Source organism: Drosophila ananassae, chromosome 3L (assembly GCF_017639315.1).
Source record: "Drosophila ananassae strain 14024-0371.13 chromosome 3L, ASM1763931v2, whole genome shotgun sequence".
In the NCBI taxonomy this organism is placed as follows: Eukaryota; Metazoa; Arthropoda; class Insecta; order Diptera; family Drosophilidae; genus Drosophila; species Drosophila ananassae.
The window spans coordinates 8,388,917-8,409,222 of record NC_057929.1 but is presented as its reverse complement, the minus strand read 5'-3'; the positions used below and the strand labels follow the sequence as shown (position 1 = coordinate 8,409,222).

Here is a 20,306-nt window from a genome sequence, read left to right as displayed (position 1 = left end):
GATTAATAACCCCAAACTATTGCCAACTGGCTGTGAGTTTGAATCTAGTTTTTTATGGGAGGGGACCAGTGGCCAGTATGGTCAGTATGGCCACCTATGGAAACCTGTCCCAATGGAGATCTCTGATCTATGGCTAATTAGCAATTGGCGCAGAGTCGGCAGACCAATTTGTGATTTTTAATTACTCTGTGGCACCTTGTGGTGGTACCTCTCCTCCTGGCTACCTGCAGAGAGTTTTGATCAATTTGCATTTGATTTGCATTTTAAACGAATTTATTGCCCTGACCACTCAGCAAGTGGAGCAGGAATCCGACCAGGAGCCATCCGAGGATGATGCATCACTCAATCAGGCGGCGAGACAGCCAAGTGCCACTCACTCACTCGCCATCCAGTGGTGTTGTTGGGTTGATGGGCTTACTGTACAGTGGACACCACTCCGGCTATCAGCACTCAGGCCGTGGAGATTGATGCGGCCGTAAAGTATTGAAAAACAAACAAGACATCGCCATTCAGTGGAGTGGAGTGGTTTCCACCCGAATTCCGTATGCTAGTCTTTACAACAATTAACACAATTTTTTATTTCGCTTTTATCGCATAATTGCATTTCTTCCAATCCGATTCCCCAATTTCCCCAATTTTCAATTGCCCGCATCTGCTGTCTATTTTTTTTTTTTATATATATTCAGATGTGGGGAGTGATTCCGGGGACTACGCGTGTCTGTCAATAGCTTCAAGTTTATGTCTATAGGGAAAGTTTTCAATTCCCATCTAAATGGGGCAGATGTACAAAAAAAAAACTGAAGAAAGGCGACTGGGAGAGGGGTGCTTGGGCTTGGAACTCTATGACAATTGCCAGCGGGTTGGCAATTTTCGATACTCCATAGACCATAATAAAAATTGCCCAGAAAATTCAGGCGCGAAATTCATTTTGAAGCATGAAAATTGCCACAACACCCGAAGAACACAGAAAAAAAGGTAAAAACGCCCCTTGGACCGGTGAGAAGGGGTGGTGCGAAGGTTGGATTTTGTTTTAAAATTATTACATGGACCAACTCGGCTTGATACCTTCTAAGGATGAGCCATAGGATAGTCTGGGATTTGGCTGGGTTTTGTGACAGCTATTAATGATGATGATATAATAGAGCGTATATCACTCTTTTTTATGACAAAGGTGTTTAAGTAAGGGGAAGTATTGTTTTCTAATATCTACAGGGTTTCCAATGAAGCTACATGATGGCACACTTTTTCACAAAAATATACGATAAATACCTAATGGCTTGGTGATTCACGAATTTGCAATAAAAATAAAGAGAACCTCTTGATTAGGAACTGATAGGGAAATTATAAACAGTTCTAGGAATAAATACACTATCAATTGTTCCATTTTTAGACTAGATCCTTTTATTTATTATAGGGTACCATCAAGTGCAGTCTTCTGTATAAACACACCACTTGTTAAAGTTGCACGTTGCATTGGTGCAACATTCTTTTTCCAAACAGCCTGCAGGCAAAGGCCACAATTCATACCTGGAACCTAGGCGTTAAATTTGTCCAGCACGTACAGCACGAATAGGGATAAAAAGGGGGTACACTGCTAGTACTTCTAGTACCTCCCTCCCGCAGTGGCAGGACGTGGGCTGGCGTGGGCATTTCAATCAGTACTTGACCGCAGCCTTTTGTCCCGATTTCCCGATGGGTGCTGTGTGTATTGTCTAGGTACTGTGTACGTGCAACGTGTGCAACCTCGCAATGGGAGGGCCAGGCTGTGGCATGCCCGACATGTCCTGCTCGCCCACATCAACTATTATTTATTGTTCCTTGCTCCTTATATTTTCTTGCCATTTTCGCTTCTGAGGGCGTTGGCAATTAGCGTTGGCACTAAACGCTTATTAATGAGCTAGACTCGAGCTTCGTGCCCCAAAGGCTCCAATGCTCCAACAGATCTATAAATCTTCAAGCGCGCTTTCAAAGATCCTGGCCGGATAAGGACGGAGTTAAATCTAGCCAGGGGGAGTGGTTGGGCGAATCAGATTTATGCGGATATTAGAAAATACTCGTTACCTCCGCATGTAACTCCTCCTTGTACATTTTTTATTATTCCGATGCCTGTTAACTGCTATTGCGCCGCATTGTTCTTGAGATATTTCCATTTGAATGCATTTTCCCCCGGTCTAGGAACCAGGGTTCTTGGTGCATTTGGCAAATGTTGTCACGATTGTAAGTGTCACATAAATAACACAGTCAGCCACCCCTTTCGGTGCCGGGGATGGACTGACAAGCCGTGAGGAATCCCAGCAGGAGGAGGATAAGGAGGCAATTCTGAGCCGACTTTGACACCTCTCTTTGAAAATGTGCCGCATGGCTTTTCCACGTTCTGAGCTCTGAGCACTGGGTTCTAGGTTTCCTACGGTTCGCCTGTTTCTCAGGCTTGGCTGGAGCTCGAGTAGCAACTGCGTGATGCATGAGATCGTGTTATGCAACTGGACAGGCAGTCCACTAGCAGTCAGGGAGTGGGTTACAATATGTCAATACTATTCCTACAAAGCCTATTTAAGTTCCAAGTCAAAGAAACGAGTTTTACATCGGTGGTCACACGATGTTCACGAACGATATTTAAGAAATATTTTAATATATCAATACTTGGAACTGGGAAAACCCACTTTTTATAGGGGTACCCCTTGGAAAAATTTTAAAAAATTAAAAATGGCATTTAAGTTATGTTTTTGATTAGGAAAAGAGGCACTTGCAGCACTGATCACATGCCATTTCCAGATCGGATATAAATTGGCAGAGGTATGGCTATCGCAAGGGGGTCAAGGGGGCAAACCTGGAAACCCCACATTTTTAAAGGGGTACCCCTTTGAAAAATTTGAAAAAATTCAAAATGACATTTAAGCAAAGGTTTTGATAGGGAATGGAGGTGCTTGCAGCGCTGATTACAAAAATGTAAACTATATCCAGATCGGATATAAATTGGAAGAGATATGCCTATCGCAAGGGGGTCAAGGGGGCAAACCTGGAAACCCCACATTTTTAAAGGGGTACCCCTTGGAAAAATTTGAAAAAATTCAAAATGACATTTAAGCAAAGGTTTTGATGGGGAATGGAGGTGCTTGCAGTGCTGATGACAAAAAGGTAAACTATATCCAGATCGGATATAAATTGGCAGAGATATGGCTATCGCAATGGGGTCAAGGGGGCAAACCTGGAAACCCCACATTTTTAAAGGGGTACCCCTTGGAAAAATTTGAAAAAATTCAAAATGACATTTAAGCAAAGGTTTTGATGAGGAATGGAGGTGCTTGCAGTGCTGATTACAAAAATGTAAACTATATCCAGATCGGATATAAATTGGCAGAGATATGCCTATCGCAAGGGGGTCAAGGGGGCAAACCTGGAAACCCCACATTTTTAAAGGGGTACCCCTTGGAAAAATTTGAAAAAATTCAAAATGACATTTAAGCAAAGGTTTTGATGAGGAATGGAGGTGCTTGCAGTGCTGATTACAAAAATGTAAACTATATCCAGATCGGATATAAATTGGCAGAGATATGGCTATCGCAAGGGGGTCAAGGGGGCAAACCTGGAAACCCCACATTTTTAAAGGGGTACCCCTTGGAAAAATTTGAAAAATTCAAAAATGACATTTAAGCAAAGGTTTTGATGAGGAATGGAGGTGCTTGCAGCGCTGATTACAAAAATGTAAACTATATCCAGATCGGATATAAATTGGCAGAGATATGCCTATCGCAAGGGGGTCAAGGGGGCAAACCTGGAAACCCCACATTTTTAAAGGGGTACCCCTTGGAAAAATTTGAAAAAATGCAAAATGACATTTAAGCAAAGGTTTTGATGAGGAATGGAGGCGCTTGCAGCGCTGATTACAAAAATGTAAACTATATCCAGATCAGATATAAATTGGCAGAGATATGGCTATCGCAAGGGGGTCAAGGGGGCAAACCTGGAAACCCCACATTTTTAAAGGGGTACCCCTTGGAAAATTTTGAAAAAATGCAAAATGACATTTAAGCAAAGGTTTTGATGAGGAATGGAGGCGCTTGCAGCGCTGATTACAAAAATGTAAACTATATCCAGATCAGATATAAATTGGCAGAGATATGGCTATCGCAAGGGGGTCAAGGGGGCAAATCTGGAAACCCCACATTTTTAAACGGGTACCCCTTGGAAAATTTTGAAAAAATTCAAAATGACATTTAAGCAAAGGTTTTGATGAGGAATGGAGGCGCTTGCAGCGCTGATTACAAAAATGTAAACTATATCCAGATCGGATATAAATTGGCAGAGATATGGCTATCGCAAGGGGGTTAAGGGGGCAAACCTGGAAACCCCACATTTTTAAACGGGTACCCCGTGGAAAAATTTGAAAAAATTCAAAATGACATTTAAGCAAAGGTTTTGATGAGGAATGGAGGTGCTTGCAGCGCTGATTACAAAAATGTAAACTATATCCAGATCGGATATAAATTGGCAGAGATATGGCTATCGCAAGGGGGTTAAGGGTGCAAACCTGGAAACCCCACATTTTTAAAGGGGTACCCCTTGGAAAAATTTTATATGTGGAAAATATATCTACTATTAGCTTCTTGCGGGGTAAAATTTCAAATATAGCACCCACTGAACTGAATCTTTTCAACAAAATCTTGGTATTCCTTCATGCTTATAAAATGCTGAGTAAAAGGACAAGCAAATATTCTATATAAGTATTGGAAAAAATCCTTCAATACGCATTCAATATTTCATGGGCACTTTAGGGAACTATTTCAACTAATTCCTTTTAAATATTGATTTTATTTATTGCTGCTAAAATCCACTTTTCCCAGCGGTGTACGGCAATTGGCTACCAAAGTACTTGAGATGGTTGTTTAGACAAGTAAACATGAACCAGGAATGAATATAAATAAACAAACCATGTATGCGGAGAATGGATGAGCGGAGATTACCTCGATGGGCCTAATCCCCCTGAAATTGCTTATCAACTCCGCGTAGAGAGATACTCATCTTCTAAATGACCCGTTGTTGGCCATTTGGCTAAGTACATTGCAATGAAAATTGCTGCTGGTTCTGCAATTTTCTCAGTTTTTTTTACCCCTTCCCGCCAAATCTCTGGCCCGCACTCTTTTTTAATTGAATAAACACAGCGGTTAGTGTATTTACATTTTGAGTGCATCCATTGGCTACGTGCAACGTGCAACAGTTGCAGCAGCTGCTGCCGGCGACATGGCCACCGATCAACTCTAATTAGCGGCAACCAGTTGAGGAGACAAGAGCAACAAACGACGGAAGCGGTCAATTATAAATGCCACTCGAAGTTGGGTCTGGAAAGGGGGTTAGGGGGTGGGGCAGTGGCTCCAAGTTTCAAGTCCTGTCCAAGTGTCAGAAATATTGTCAAAGTCGCTACTCAAGTCACACTTTATGATTTTATCGATGAAACAGTTGAACTTCCATAAAGTGAATATTTTTGTTTAAAAGGACTATCTTCTATAGGAACCTGGCTATTTAAAAAATATCTAATATTTTAAAAACCAGGTTCTTTAATCCGAAATATTTTCTAGCATACTTTTAGGCACTGAACTCTTTACTTTGAAAACGTACTTATAGAACCTTTTGAAATCTCTTAAATTCCTATAGTTTTTGAATATTTTATATACTAGTATCCTAAATACTATTCCCATTTATAAAAGCTTCACTGTGGCAGCATGTTGCACTGGATTTATTTGCATATTTGCCCGCTGGCCACCGGCCAACTGGCTGGTCAGCTTCCCTCCCATTCACCGACGTTGAATGCCCATCATTATCACGATTTTTATGCCGCCCGTGCGTGATACGCTTTTCCTTATCGAAGCCATAGTGTGATTTATATCAGTCATAAATATATTTGCAATATCGTATCCAAATATGAGGCGTGACATGAGAGTGCGTTGGCCATCGATCGGCGGTTAGTAATGCTTATAAAGTTGATTGTTTCAGCGGTTTATCGGACCTCTCTGCCATATGGTTGCTTCTGCTGTTGGCTGAGAACACACCCAGTCCCCAGGTATTCCCTTTCCCGCTTTTCCGACCGCTCCGCCTCAATGGCACGCTCCTGAGCCGTGTGTGTCATGTAGCGCTGGTGCCAATCGCGATTTTGAGCCTGAAAACAAAGAAATATATGGGTTAAAAAGGCACTAAAGTCCGTAGAGATGATCTCAGCTTACTCTGGCGCAATGCTTTTGCATGAGCTCTTCGTATATTTGTTTATCTTCGAGTATATTACATATGCAGTCCTGCTTCATGTTATTTTTTATATTTGTGTCGTTGATTTGAAGGTTCTGTTTTATTTGATCCTGCAAATCAGTTAGATGTTTTCGCCTTTTCTCATTATTTCTTTTTAGTTCTTGCTTTTTCTTTCGAATGTCCATTTCGGCCGCAATTTCCAGGCTATAGTAAAGTATAATTTTATTAAAAAGTTTGTAATAATTAGTCGTAACTTACGCCGTGGCACACTCCCTTTGGTCGTTTAACACTTCCTTTGCAAGCTGGGCCTTTTGATCCCGATCTCTGTCCAAATTCTGAGCCTGACATCGCCCCTCGATTATGTTTCTGAGCTGCTGCTCGTATTGCTCCTGTTTGGCTCGACTTTCGTCCAAACGCTGCCAGACCCTTTGCCAAAGTATCTCCACACAGGCCTGTCGACGTTTCAGGGCCTTTTTCTCGTCTATCTGATAAAGCTGAGCCTGCTTTGTTTCCAAAAGTATTTCCTTGGTTTGCATATGACGATAGGCTTCTGAGTTTTCACTGGAAGATAGAAATTTTCATGAAAAATATACCAAATTCTGAACAAAATTCTTACATTTCCCTCTGCTGTTTTTTTACTTTAACCAGCTCTTTTTCGGCTTCCTCTCGTTTCAAGCGCTCCATTTCAATCCATTCGTGGCGCCTCCTTTCCGCTTCATCGGCCCGTGCCTGGAGAAGCTCTGCAATCTCCTCATCCTCCCGTAAGGACTCAGTCTGGAGCAGCATGCCAAGGCTGAAGCGCCGCTTATCCACCTCCTGATACCACTCCCGCATTTTTCGCGCCACTTGGAAATCTATTTGGGATTTCAAGTTTCGGCGATCAGTACGGCTTAGAAATTCCGTCACTTCCATGGCTCCTTTTTATTAAAATAGTTGCTGAAAAGTGTATTTTTCAATTCGCGTTACCAAGAAACAACAAGAAAAGACTGTAATTGCTTCTATGGTAACACTTTATTTTAAGTTTTAATATAGTTACATAGTTATACTTAAAGAAAACATTGCTTATTATGATTAAAAGCTTATTTATTTTTGGTTTAAATTGAAATTTAAATTATTTTAGAACATTTTTAGAACCTTTTACACATATCATTTATTAACGGTACTAAATACCAAACTTTCGGTATGTAAATATTTTGGTATTGTAAAATCAAAACGCGTTAGGCAATTTCTTTTTTGAAAAATGCATCTATAGATAAAATATGTATCTAAAAGTAAAAATTACCGTAAGAAAGGAACAAAACAGTTTTAAATACCTAATGTTTTCCTAAATGGCAACTTAATAAAAATTTTATACCAAAAACGAAATGTTCGAGCTGTTAATATGTAATAAAATAGATGTTATCAGCATCTGAAAACATTAAAAAACCTTAGAAATGAGGAAATGTTTCTCAAAGAGATATGTCCTAGATGAATGTCCTTTTTCTTGCTACAGCATCAGTTCCAATGAGAAATTGATGGAATTCTTATTGGAAAGTGGTATTTGAGGTCTAGTCGGAATCTGGTCACACCGTCTGTGTTTGTTCGCGCTGTCATCATCGCTGCCTTCGCTCCGCCGTACAAAACTAAAAGCAAAACCGTCTGTTTCTAGCACGCCAGCGTGTGTTTTCGCTCGCCGTCCGCCCGGAGTTGGCGGTATTTCATTGACAAGAGCGACCTAGCCGTTGAAAAGTGCCTGCGGGCCGTGCAACAAGTGGCTATTACAAGCTTCTTACCGAGCGTTTTGAGAGTGCCTTACACCCACACCACTGTAAGCTGTGGAGCCTGTCTACCTGACCCGACGACCACTGTGTGTGTGTGTGTGTGTGCGTGTTACAACAAAAGCAATAAAAACGAAATATTAACTGCTTTCGTCGCAGTTTCTGCGAGAGTGTGTGTGTTGGCTAATTGCGCCGAAAAAATGTTAAGCGAGCTAATTAATTAATGCATAATTCAATTACCGACAGCCTTGAGTGCAAGTGTGACGGCGACAGCAATAGATATTGTTGTTGTTGTATGTGCAGATAAGTGTCTAAGAGAGAGAGGTGTCCAAGAGATCTGAGATCTGATCGGATTCGGATTCGGGTACGGGTCTGAGTTGTCCCCAAGAAGAAATCCCCAACGCGAGGATCTGTATCGCGTATGTGTCACTATAAATAATAAATAAATATAGATTAAAAGTGCACTTAAATAAACAACGAAAACAGATCGAGAGGGTGATTAACTGAAAGGTAATTATAACTGACATTTCGCGGCCGCTCTTTTTTTTTTTTCTTCGCCATTTTCGCTAGCATTTCTCTCGCTCCATCTCTGTCTGTCTTTCGCCCACTGTGCTTTGCATATTTTGAGAGTGTCTTTCATTTTTTGCGTGTTTTCTCTACATCGGCTGCAAGATATTATTTTCTTTCTTTAGCTGGGCTTCTTTTATTGTTTTTCTTTCTTTATTGTTGTTTTTTTGTTGGCAGATTTGTTACCTTTCTTCGGGAATATCATCTTGCACTTGTCTCTTTTGGTGGTGCCATCTCTTTCGCCCACAGTCGGTCTAATAAGAGTCTGAAGTTTCTTGTTTTTGCCACCAATACTAATGCATAATCGAAGACACACACACACACGGCAAGCTACCTGGACACTCACACTCTCACACACGTGGGCACTAATGGAATGCTTTGATGTTGTTGTTGTTGTTCCCAATACATGTTTGTTGTCAACGAACGGTATTTTTGCTTATCAATAGAACCAACACAGACACAGCATTGAAAGTTCTTATTGACTTTCTTACTTTCCTGGTTGGATAATAATGAGTGTGGCAAGCAAGCAAGTTCTGTTTAGGGAAATTAATAGAGAATCTGTTTTTCGTTGCCAGCACACACCTCTGTTGAAGTGTTTCTTTGGCTGCTGCTGGCATTTTCCATTTCCGTTGCACATCAACATTTTCCTTTTTTTTTTCACATTTCTGTGTCAATCACCTGTTCTGCAGCGCTGGCACTCTTTTTTTATTCGCATGCCAACCGGCGGCATCAGCAACAAACAAATTAAAACATGTTATATATAGCCGGGTTGGTGGAGATGCCAACTTTTGATTGTTTGTGCTGTTGGATTCCCACCGAATTCCATTCGAAATACCCAAGCAAATCCCATTGTGCTTAGAGGATAGACTAGCTAATCCCAGGCATTAAAAATTTGCATTATTATCTATTATTTTTATCTCTTCGTAATCTAATTTATCTCAAATAATCCCCAACTCCACCTGCTTAGTCCCCAAAATCTCAGCTGGCAACACTGATGCCAATTCGCCGCAGTTTAAGACTCCTGAACTCGCCGCAGTCAGCTGACCGAATTCGCCTGTGTTTATGTTATTAGCGCAGGAATAGCAGAGTCAGAGCAGAGCAGCGCATTTGCTGTCGTGAGCTCCAGCAGCTAGCAAGGATATGTCGGATACGGGATAAGCAGATATCCGATATCCTTCTCCTTCTTCTCGCCTTACTCCTTCGTACGTACGTGCTTTCTCAATTATTCAAGAGGCCGAGAACCGAGTTTATGGCTCTGCAACTGCACCGCCCACGCCAGAAACAAAAACAATGCAATAACATAAAACAAGTGTCGGGCTAAAATAGAGAAAGAGAAAGACTGTGGTGAGAGATAGAGAGAGAGTGGGACTCAAGTGGCAAAGTGCAAATGTATTAAATAAATAAAAGCAGAGAAACGAAACTCAACTGACTAATATGTGTCTGCGGTCTTGGTAGTCGGATAGTTCGCTGTCTCTTGGCCAGCTTTCTTGCCAGTTGGCATTGCATAAGTGTTGGCCTTTTCTCCCTCTCCCCCATCCCCCTCCCCATAAACGCCCCGTCTTACCTTCTCATGCTCACAGTCTCCGTCTCCGTCTCCTACTTTCCAGAGATAAGCAAGCCAACGTGACGTATTTCGAGTGGTTTAATAATTGAGGAGATAGCACAGTAGTGCACCCCCAATAGGAGCAACAATGGAGTCCATGGAGTACGAGATGGCACGCAACATGACGCTGCTCTTCTTCCTGGAGAGGCTGCTGGACAAGGGCGAGCCGCGCACCGTCCACGATCTCTCCTGCCAGTTCGGGAACAAGGAGTTCACCAAGGAGATGCGCCAAATAGCCGGTGGCAGTCAGTCGGGTAAGAGATAATAGTATTATATCATATTATTTTTATTATTTATTTGTTTAAGAAAATGGCGATAAGATTTAATATTTTTCAGACCACTAACCATCCTGACAAACTGGTCTGAAAAAAATATGATTCCAATCCAATCACCTCTCATTTAAGCCTGGGAAACTTGAAACGTGTGTGCGGTGAAAAGCAATAGTGGACTCTTGTTCGGTTATGCGAACATATTTGTGCACCTGCGGGTCGATGTTTGTCATAGCCGATGATTGTGTTTTCCCCTTGTGTTTTTCTCTGTTTGTGTGTTGTTGCCTTCGAGTGGTGCCCCCGACATCCCGACATCCCGACATCCCGACGCCCGACGTCCAAGTGCACATGTCATTGCCATTGCCACTGCCGGAGGGAGGCATCCATTTCCATCTCCATCGGAGGCTGCGCCAAAAACCACAAAAACATGCCAAGGGTCTATAGCATTTCATTGCAGACGTTGAGCTGCAATCGATAGTGCTTCCCTTCCCTTCAGACCAATATGTAGAGCAGATATGTATTATTTTACAAGAAAACTTGAGACTCTCTCTCTACAAAGCACGTGTTGTACCACTCGCTACACGAAGAACTAAATGCCGCATTATTTATCAAAATTTATAGTTTACTCTAACCATTTAAAAATAGCCACAACCAGAAACTTTCGGTTTTTAAAAATAGGTACCACTTAGCGCTTGAAGTTGGAAGTTGGAAGTTGGGAGTTGGAGATGGGAAGGTGCATTGCACTTTCCCTTTGCCGGAGATACATATGTGAAGACATTTGTTTGATGTTCTCTGTTTGACGCCATCTGAAGATGAAAAGGGTACCGGGCTGGTACAGGAAATGGCAAACATTTGTTTACATCACTCCCCTGGGGAGGGCCTCATCAGCAAATCATTTAAAGAGTCATCAACCACAAGGGGATTGCTTGGCAGATGGTTTTGTTTGAAAAAAAAAATTGAAACATTATAGCGAGAACACTTTCTAGATAAGAACTCACTTGTTCGCTTGCTCTTGACCCATAAAAATTCCTCAGAAACCAGTCACACACATTGCAATTATTTATTTTTCTGTTCACACTCGGCGACTGCACTAATTGCAATAAGAAAACAAACGTTTGACAAAATGTTTATCGCATTTGTTGATTTTACACACATGTGCGTGACTGTCCCGCTTAGGGCCTACAGTCTACAGCTTTAAGAGTTAGTTTATTTGTTAGTTAAAGTTTTTGCCAAGAACGCAATAGTCGCAGGAATATCCGCCAAACACGCAAATCACAGTCGGGAATAGCAGACTATGGAGGAAATTAATGGGAAATGTCAAGGTTTGGCTTATAAATAGAAAGGCTTCTTCCGATATACCCGGTTAGATTATCTGTCGAGTCTCCACATGAAAAGGGTGATTGGAAGTGGAAGTTCAGTGGTCAGTCCCCCTCCCTAGATGCCACCCACTTTATGGCACTCTCATGGGCTGACCTAAAATCCTATAAGCATATTTTATGCTGCTTCAATTTTTGTCAACGTGTTGTTTGCTCAACTTATAAACCGTTAAAGCCGCCGGGGTGGCTTCTATACCCTTGCCAATGGTATCCTCCTCCCCCAAAAGACCTCCTCCTGACACAATAAACCCATCGTTGTCGCCCATTAGATGGGTTTTAGGCCTGGCCTGGGGCCTGGAGTGGGGGCGGAAACTTTGTAATAGAAAAGCGTCGATTACGTGACAAAAATGTTCAATTGAATTTCAATAAAATAGCATGTTATTCCAGAGACTAGAGACCAGAGACTCTAGACTCCATATCCATTTGTTGCTTCAATAATAAATGGAGGTGTGTAGAGAGAGTGGAGTGTTCATGCATATTCCCAAGCGATTGATGAGGGTTCTAGACCATTGAGGGAAACATTTTTTTACTAAATTAACGTCAAAAGTTATTTTGTAGTTTCGGGGAGAAATTTAAACGCAGTTCCCTCGCTGTGCCCTCGTTTATCGGCTAATTAAATTGCCAACAGCACTACCACAAGTTGGGTTTCACAAACACGACCATTTGGTTTGCCATTTTAAGCCCGTTGGCGACTTTGAATAATTGCACACACACACCACACACTCGCACACTCACTAAATGGCAGAAAAGAAACCAAAACAGGCCAAGCCAAGCCTTATGCGACTGTTTTTGTGAGCTTTGCGTAATCGATTGGCGGGCAAGCAACAGAGAAACAACATTGCCAACTGATTGGCAAAAATTGTCAAAGCCAATCGCATAAATACTCGGATGTACGCACTACGGATGTATATGATTAGCTGATCGATCTGTCACTCTTTCTTGCCCCGCATTTCAATTTCTTCTGGCATTTGTCGTAAATTTAACGATTTTATGTCGACGGCAGCAGAGTAGCAGGAGGGTTGGAGGGAAAATCCTTTAACGCCTGCCAGCCGAACAGCCGTGCCACTGTGCCCCTTAACCTCCTGCCAAGAGGCAACATCCTCTCATCCCTCATTTCCCAAGGCATTGCGTATGTGCAGCCAAGGTTGTTTTTATGTTTTAGTTAACTTTTCCTTTCAGCCAAATCGGTGACTAATACATAAAGAGAAATACCAAGAAATATGGGTCATAAAATGGCTCTAATATTAATTGTTTTTATTTTATTTTATTGACATAACTTTAGACTTTTAATGGAGACTTAATGACACACTTTCCACTTACTCTTTAGGGGAAAAAGAAAGCATTTATCTCAGTGCTTGGTCGCATTGATTTTCGACATTCAAACAACAGCTGACATTAATTGCAAAAGGAGGAACATTTTGTTTTGGCCATTATTTGTGAACTGCCTGCCATTTGGCTCTAATTGATTGAGAACTCTTTGACAGACTGGCTGGGAGTGGAGAGGGACATGGAACTAATGAGTCTATAATGAAGTCGATCCGGGAAGGGAAATGAAATTTCTTCAGCCGACACCACCCACCAATATCCTCCTTATGGGAGCTATAAAATCTTAAGTTTATGACCAGACATAACCCTTTCACCCGAGATGGGGGCCCATACCTCACCTGTATAGTACTCGCGTACTCACATTTCGATTCGTTTTCTTCAATAAGCCAAGAAGCATAAATATACATAAATTTATGGCAAGTGTCCTCGGTGTCGGTACATTTGAAAATTGCCACAGCATTTGGCGCAAAAAAAAAAAAACGGAAGAAACAGAAAAATTTGTGTCCAAGTGGGTCGAGCCGTAAAATGTGGTAGCACCAAGTCACCATCCACTAACCACCCTTACCCGGCAACACCTGCTCCACTGAAAGCAAGTCAAAGGCGGCTGGGAGGGAGGACGGAAGAGGGTGTAGCCAAAAAATGTTTGTTTGCCAAGAAATGCGGCTAAGCACACAGACAAATATTGGCTCGCCGAGTGCTTGGCACAATATTTTGACACACACAGAGATACCTCCACCGCCCATCTATAGATATGTATATTGTGGCATTAGATATTCAGGTTTTTGGTCTGCGACTCCGATAAATATTAATATTGTAATGTTATGAACTTCGATTTGCGGCTGCCACTGGCGCCTGGCCTCTTCTAAATTTCAATTTCTCTAAGTAAGACATAAAATTGAATTACGCCTCGAAAGGATTTCCCAAACGGAAGACCCTATTTTTATTTCACTTTCTAGCCAATACATTTGTCAGTTTTGTGGCTCATTTGGCAGCAGGGCTTGGGGATTGGGAGATTACTTGGAGATTGAGTTGGAAAATCCGTAGACAATGGCTTGCATCATTCAGCCCTCCGATTCGATTAATCACAACTCCACCACTCTCCGCTCTAAAGTTGAGTTATGTCAAATGCAATTGAATTAATTTATGCCAGACATTATGGCATTATCAAGCTGGATAGCTCAGTCCACCCACCTCAGTGACACGCAATCCTATGCTCAGCAGCTCCAGTGAACAGAATCTGTGATCCATCCGTCGCAGCGCGTTTGTCGTGTCACGTCATATTACCCAAACAATGGCTGAGCAGTAGAGTGGGGGGCAGTACTACTACAGAGTGATACAATGAGACATATGGAGTCTAGTACTCATCGCATTCCTACCCATTGATGGCGAGGGTGGGCTGAATCCGATGGAGTATGGCTATGGATGGCTATGGATGGGTGGGGTGTCCCGTTTTGGGCCGACAACTACCGACAGCCAGCAGCAACTATGACCTGATTTATCAAATAAATGGTTCACTCGCTTTGCACGGCTTGAGTGCATTCACTTTTCATTCGGTTGGATCTCCACTGAGAACAATTGTAGAATAGAAAACTTCAACTCTTTCCTCATAAACATTATGAATGTTTTTTTTTAAAGTGCTCCCTCTTACAATCCTTGGTGGTCCTTGCCTGCCAACTCTGCAGCCAGAAAGTTTTAGCAACTTTACAAAAGCCAAATCAACAACATGTGTACCAGACCAGACCACACTACACACACAATATTATTCAAAATGCTGATATATTCATGCCCTGTACGCTGGTTATGCGATTTAGACAATGTTGTTAATTATGGGAATCCAGGCACATGTTACTCGCTGATAACCAACTTTTCACAATTCTCACAATCTCAATCTAGAGTTGAGAGTTGAATAAGTAAACTACAATGATTACTTACTCACTCAGAGTGAGTTACGAGTGAGTGAGTGGAGTGTCTTGGGGCGATTTCAGAGTTGACACATTGAAAGCACAGCCAGACAAAGGGGAAATTAATTAAGTTCCACTGCAATAGTGGTGGTAGTAGTGCATTACCCAACTCACTCTTAAGCCAAACGGCGCCAGCCGCTAATGGTCTTGGTCCCATCTAATTATAATTGACATCTTCTCCTTTGCCATCTGACAGGTCTGAAGAAATTTCTCGCCCAATACCCATCAATATTTCTGGTCGACGGGGACTATGTGCAGGTGAACGCCTACCAGCACACCAATGCGGAGGAGGGCGGCGGCGGCGGCAAGCGGGACTACATCCAAGAGGCTAAAGACTACTTCAAGAACAAGATGCTGCAGTACGGAGCGGCGGCCGAGGTGCCCGTTCGCAGCCTGCTCGGCCATCGGTCGCAGGCGTCGCCCCAAGTGCGTCACATATCAGGTGAGTGGGTTCAAAGGTCACAGCACTCGGCGCAGCTGCTTCTCAGTGTGATAAGAGCTCTAATGTCGTTATCTTTTAATAATTATATAACTTCTCTTTAGGCCAACACATTAAGGAGTTTACGGACTTTCTGATGAAGCACACGGACACCTTCAAGGTGGTGGACGACTATGTGATGCTGGTGGGATGCGAGAACATGACGGATCTGCCGGCGCGGGACAGACTCCATCTGCCCCAGTCGAACATCGATACAAGGGGCACTCAGCAGATGCTGGACTTCTTCGCCCAGTGCATCGAGGTCAAGGGGCCGCTGCTGGTGGACCAGTTGTTCCATCTGCTGACCACCAACTTTCCGCAGGATCAGTGGCTGCGCATGTTCAAGACGCCGTGTGATTTGAGCTCCTTCCTGAAGCTCTTCTCCGACTGCTTCCACATACAGGCCAATCTAGTCACGCTGCTCCAGAAGCCGAAGCTCAGCGACGCCCACATCCAGCAGGCCCAGGCCCAGACGCGAGAGCAGTTCTATGCTCTCAACAACAACAATAATGGTAGCAATGGGAGGAAGCAGGATGGAGGGACTCCGGTCAGTGCCGTGCAACAGAGACTGCACTCCCCGGCTCTGCGGAGTAATGGCCACGCGAACAACAATAGCAATGGAAATGGAGGCGGAGGCGGCAATGGCATCATCAACAACAATAGCATAGCTTCGCCGAACTTCAAGCTCAATGCGCCCGTTTCGAATGTGATGGGTGGCCAGAACCAGGGCTATGGCCAGCCCAAGTCGGAGCCGAACTCTGGCTTCGACAGCTATGTGCCCATGTCGGAGCTGAAGCTGGAGAATTTGTGCGAGAACAACTATCCCAGTGCGAGTAGTTGCTACGGGCCCATAAATAATGCTTCAATGCCACAGCAGCAGCAGACGCAGCAACAGCAACAGCAGCAGCAACAGCAAGTGCAGCAGCAATCCCAGAACCCGTCGGAACAGAGGCTCAATAGCAATAACCAGACTCTTAAGCAGCGCATCAACACTTTGGTGATTCGGACGCTGGCCGAGAACCTGGAGAAGGACAAGCAATCTCTGGCCAACCTGCAGGGCGGTGGGTCGGGCTCCCCGCATGCCAGCCCCGTGCATTCCATTGCCAATTCATGCTCCAACCAAACCAACAACCAGAATGCCAATAGTAGCTCTGCCAACGCAGCTACCACCACCACCAATTCGAATTCCAGTAGTGCGAATCAAAACAACGCCAACCTAAACAACTCACCTAGTCACAGCTACTTTGTAGGCGACACCTGGAAGATTAAGGTGCTGCAGAACACCACGGTGATAGCGAATGTCAAGCAGTCGGTGTTCGTCACCGATGCCATACTAAAGTACGCGGCCAAAAATGAAAATATTGTGGTCTCCCTAGACTGCGAGGGCATCAACTTGGGCCTCAAGGGCGAGATCACGTTGATCGAAATCGGAACCACTCGGGGCGAGGCGTTCCTCTTCGATGTGCAATCCTGCCCGGCCATGATAACGGACGGTGGCCTGAAGACCGTGCTGGAGCACGAGCAGGTGATCAAGGTCATTCACGACTGCCGCAACGATGCGGCCAATCTGTATCTGCAGTTCGGCATTCTGCTGCGCAACGTGTTCGACACACAGGCGGCCCATGCCATCCTGCAGTACCAGGAGAGTGGCAAGCAGGTCTACAAGGCCAAATACATTTCGCTCAACTCGCTGTGCGAGCAATACAACGCCCCCTGTAACCCCATTAAGGATCAACTGAAGCAGATCTATCGCCGGGATCAAAAGTTCTGGGCCAAGCGGCCACTTACCCGGGAAATGATGCTGTACGCGGCCGGGGATGTCCTGGTTCTCATTCACGATCAACTCTTTGGCAATCTGGCGCGGCAAATCAAGCCGGAGAACAAGGTACTCTTCTCTGAGCTGTGCACCGAGCAGATACTCATGCAGATCAAGCCCAACGAGGTGAAGATCCGTAAGAAGCAGCGCAAGGTTAGCACCGAAGTATCCGATCTCAAGCAGAAGCTGGCCCAGACCAGCAAGAGTATTGTGCTCTCGAACAGGGAGATTCGTCTTCTGAGGTGGGTTTTAAAGCTTGGGCTTTTTGAACTTCAAGAATTAACATTGAAACTGACCCACAGGTACATGGACTTGACGGAGGACGAAAAGGAGCGCCTCAAGGGCTACTACAAGGTGGCCAAAAAGCTGGAGAAAATGGAGTCAGCTGGCAATCCCAGCAAGTAAGTTAAAAAATTGATTATACTTTCTATAAATTCCAATTCTTACTATTCTATTTTACTTTTTTAGAGACCAAAGTGATTCGGAGGACGAGCAGGAAGGCAATGAAAATGACATGTTCCCAAGCTTGGACTCGGTGCCATCGGACAACTCGCTATCGGGCACCTTTTCGCCACGCTTTAGCTCGGAGCCACCCAGTCTGACGGAGTCCATGCAAATGCTGGAGGAGATTCTCCAGAACAAGTCAATGGATCGTATTGCGCGCATCGACAAACTGGAGGCCATTCTGACGACAGCCACTTCGCTGCCATGTGAACAAGTAAGTGATAAGTTTGCAGAACCCATTCATTGTCATAAATCTCATAATGTTTGTTTAAACAGATTATAGCTACAAATTCTATGCAAGAGCAATTGGGGTCTAGTATTGCAACCACCGAGAATCTGCAAATTATACGTGAGAAATCAAGAAAGTAAGTAATTGGCGGCTGAATTGGAAATATTTATTACAAATTATTTGCAATTACAGCATTAAGAACTGCAATTGCCAGGGCGAGCGCAGCGTGACGCCCATCCTGCGAACGACTGACAAGCGGGTAGTGAAGCTAATAGACGCTGAAACGCAAACTCTGAGCACCGGAGACGTAGTCATCACGAAGATCTTCTTCCAGGACGAGCACGACCGGGCCAAAGAGGCCGCCATGCTAAGCAATTCCCCCACCAAGAGGGCGACTCCCACATAAATATTTCAAACCCTTCGAACAATGATTCCTAATCAGCAAAGCGCAGACATATGTATTACTATTATTTTGTTTTTATAACTATCGAGTGGCCCGGGCCAGATTTGTGGTGGGATTCCACTCTCAACACTCCATTATATATGCAATAACCTTCCTATCCAATTGAGAAGCAATATTTTTGTGCCTAGATGTTGAACATTGCATAACCAATAATATATGATTTACCAATTGTTAACTACTCGCCTCCAGCTCAGATATATGTATTATCTAATCGAATCCCGACTCTCGACAAGAGAATCTGTGTTGTATTCAGAGAGATGATGATCAGTATGTGAGCTGCGCCAAACAATCATCAATTTGTAGAATATTTTAAATTATAATCTGCGTTGGACCAATTGTATTAAATCCAAATAAAATGATTAAAAAACAGTTTTTATAGAGGTTTCCAAATATCTTTGTCGCCATATCAGATGAGAACTTATTGTATTTTATCCCATAATACTTTGTAAAACGAAATGATGATTATTCGAAACAATTTTAGTTTAACCAAACAATCTTCGTAATTATTAACAAAACATTTTTTTAGTCAATATAAGTAAATGAGAATTAATTGTAATTGAAAGAATACTGAAATGGATTATAAATTATATATCTATATATTGAATAAAATGTGTATATACATATGTAAAGAATCGATTGTTGTTTAGAATTGAAAAACAGTTCTAGGGGTTTTTTCTTTTTTTTTATTTAACACCAAACACCAAGAGGTTAAAAACATTAATATTTTTTTTATATTTTTAAGATATATGTGTGTTTAGCGTATAATTCTTCAAGAAGCAGTCAGATAATTTTGAGTATCGCAGATAGCGAGATCGATCTCATAGAACAATGCTAATATCAATGCGTGGCTTATTTATTAATTATTTAATACTTTTATAGATTATTCAAGTATTAAGCTTAGAGTGTTTTTAATTTTTATTTGTCAATCATCTCGATTTTTAGCCCCGGTGCTCTTGGTTGATTAAAGTCAACCATAAAAAATTTCGTTTACTGATTTAGTTATTGTTATTTTTTCAATATTTTTTGAAATATTTCAATTATGTATTTTTCAAAGAATTTCTTATATTAGACATTTAAAAACTCGACGGAAATATATGTGTATATTTTTTGTAGTTTGTATAAATTGAAAAAGTACTTAGATCCTCACTCTTTTCAGCTGGAAAAGTGTATATTATAGTATATACTTATATTACAAAGATCTAACCATCTGTTAGGCAATTGCATTGCCGTATTCCTTATGGACATTCCCTTAAATTCGAATGTTCGAATGTGCCTTTTCTGCACAGCCATGTCTTTGAGCTAATATGTATCTAAGAAGTTAAATATTATATGTTTCACCTTCCAGTTAGACTCGCCGTTCCATTAATGAAAGAACTTTTACAGCGAAATTCGGGTTCAATGATTATTAGAGCTAACAACTAATGCCAAATATATATACTCAATCGATGTACTTGGTTATTTGCAAAGGAATACACTGCGTATGTATATATATTCGGTAAAATCACATCTTTGAATTGCCAAAGCTTGTTAGTTATATTTACAATTGGATCTAACTCGCTTCAATTGGCCAGTGAACAAATATCGACATTAAAATCAATTTCCAAAGAAGGAAACCTGTTTCATGGCTTTGTTTTTCGTTTTTTTTTTGCTAAATTATATTTCTATTTTCTGCCAACAACCATTTAAAATCTTAAATTTACTTAAAGTTTTTCAAGCAAAGTAG

General features: G+C 42.4%; 2 protein-coding genes across 2 annotated transcripts; one reads left to right on the top strand and one right to left on the bottom strand.

The window, feature by feature from the left end:
- Window positions 1-5,871: 5,871 nt before the first annotated feature.
- Window positions 5,872-7,161, bottom strand: LOC6495922 (trichohyalin). Its single transcript, XM_001959825.4, has 4 exons — window positions 6,851-7,161; window positions 6,493-6,795; window positions 6,216-6,438; window positions 5,872-6,151 (listed from the first exon to the last, which is right to left on the bottom strand). The coding sequence occupies exons 1-4, from the start codon at window positions 7,144-7,146 to the stop codon at window positions 5,993-5,995; spliced, it is 981 nt and encodes a 326-aa protein (XP_001959861.2). The 5' UTR covers window positions 7,147-7,161; the 3' UTR covers window positions 5,872-5,992.
- Window positions 7,162-7,765: 604 nt separating this feature from the next.
- LOC6494685 lies at window positions 7,766-18,952 on the top strand. The gene is made up of 8 exons (XM_001959824.4): window positions 7,766-8,501; window positions 10,166-10,415; window positions 15,290-15,535; window positions 15,637-17,629; window positions 17,690-17,788; window positions 17,856-18,105; window positions 18,168-18,256; window positions 18,313-18,952. Exons 2-8 carry the CDS (start codon window positions 10,250-10,252, stop codon window positions 18,524-18,526), a joined length of 3,057 nt encoding a protein of 1,018 aa, XP_001959860.1. The 5' UTR covers window positions 7,766-8,501; window positions 10,166-10,249; the 3' UTR covers window positions 18,527-18,952.
- Window positions 18,953-20,306: the final 1,354 nt, after the last annotated feature.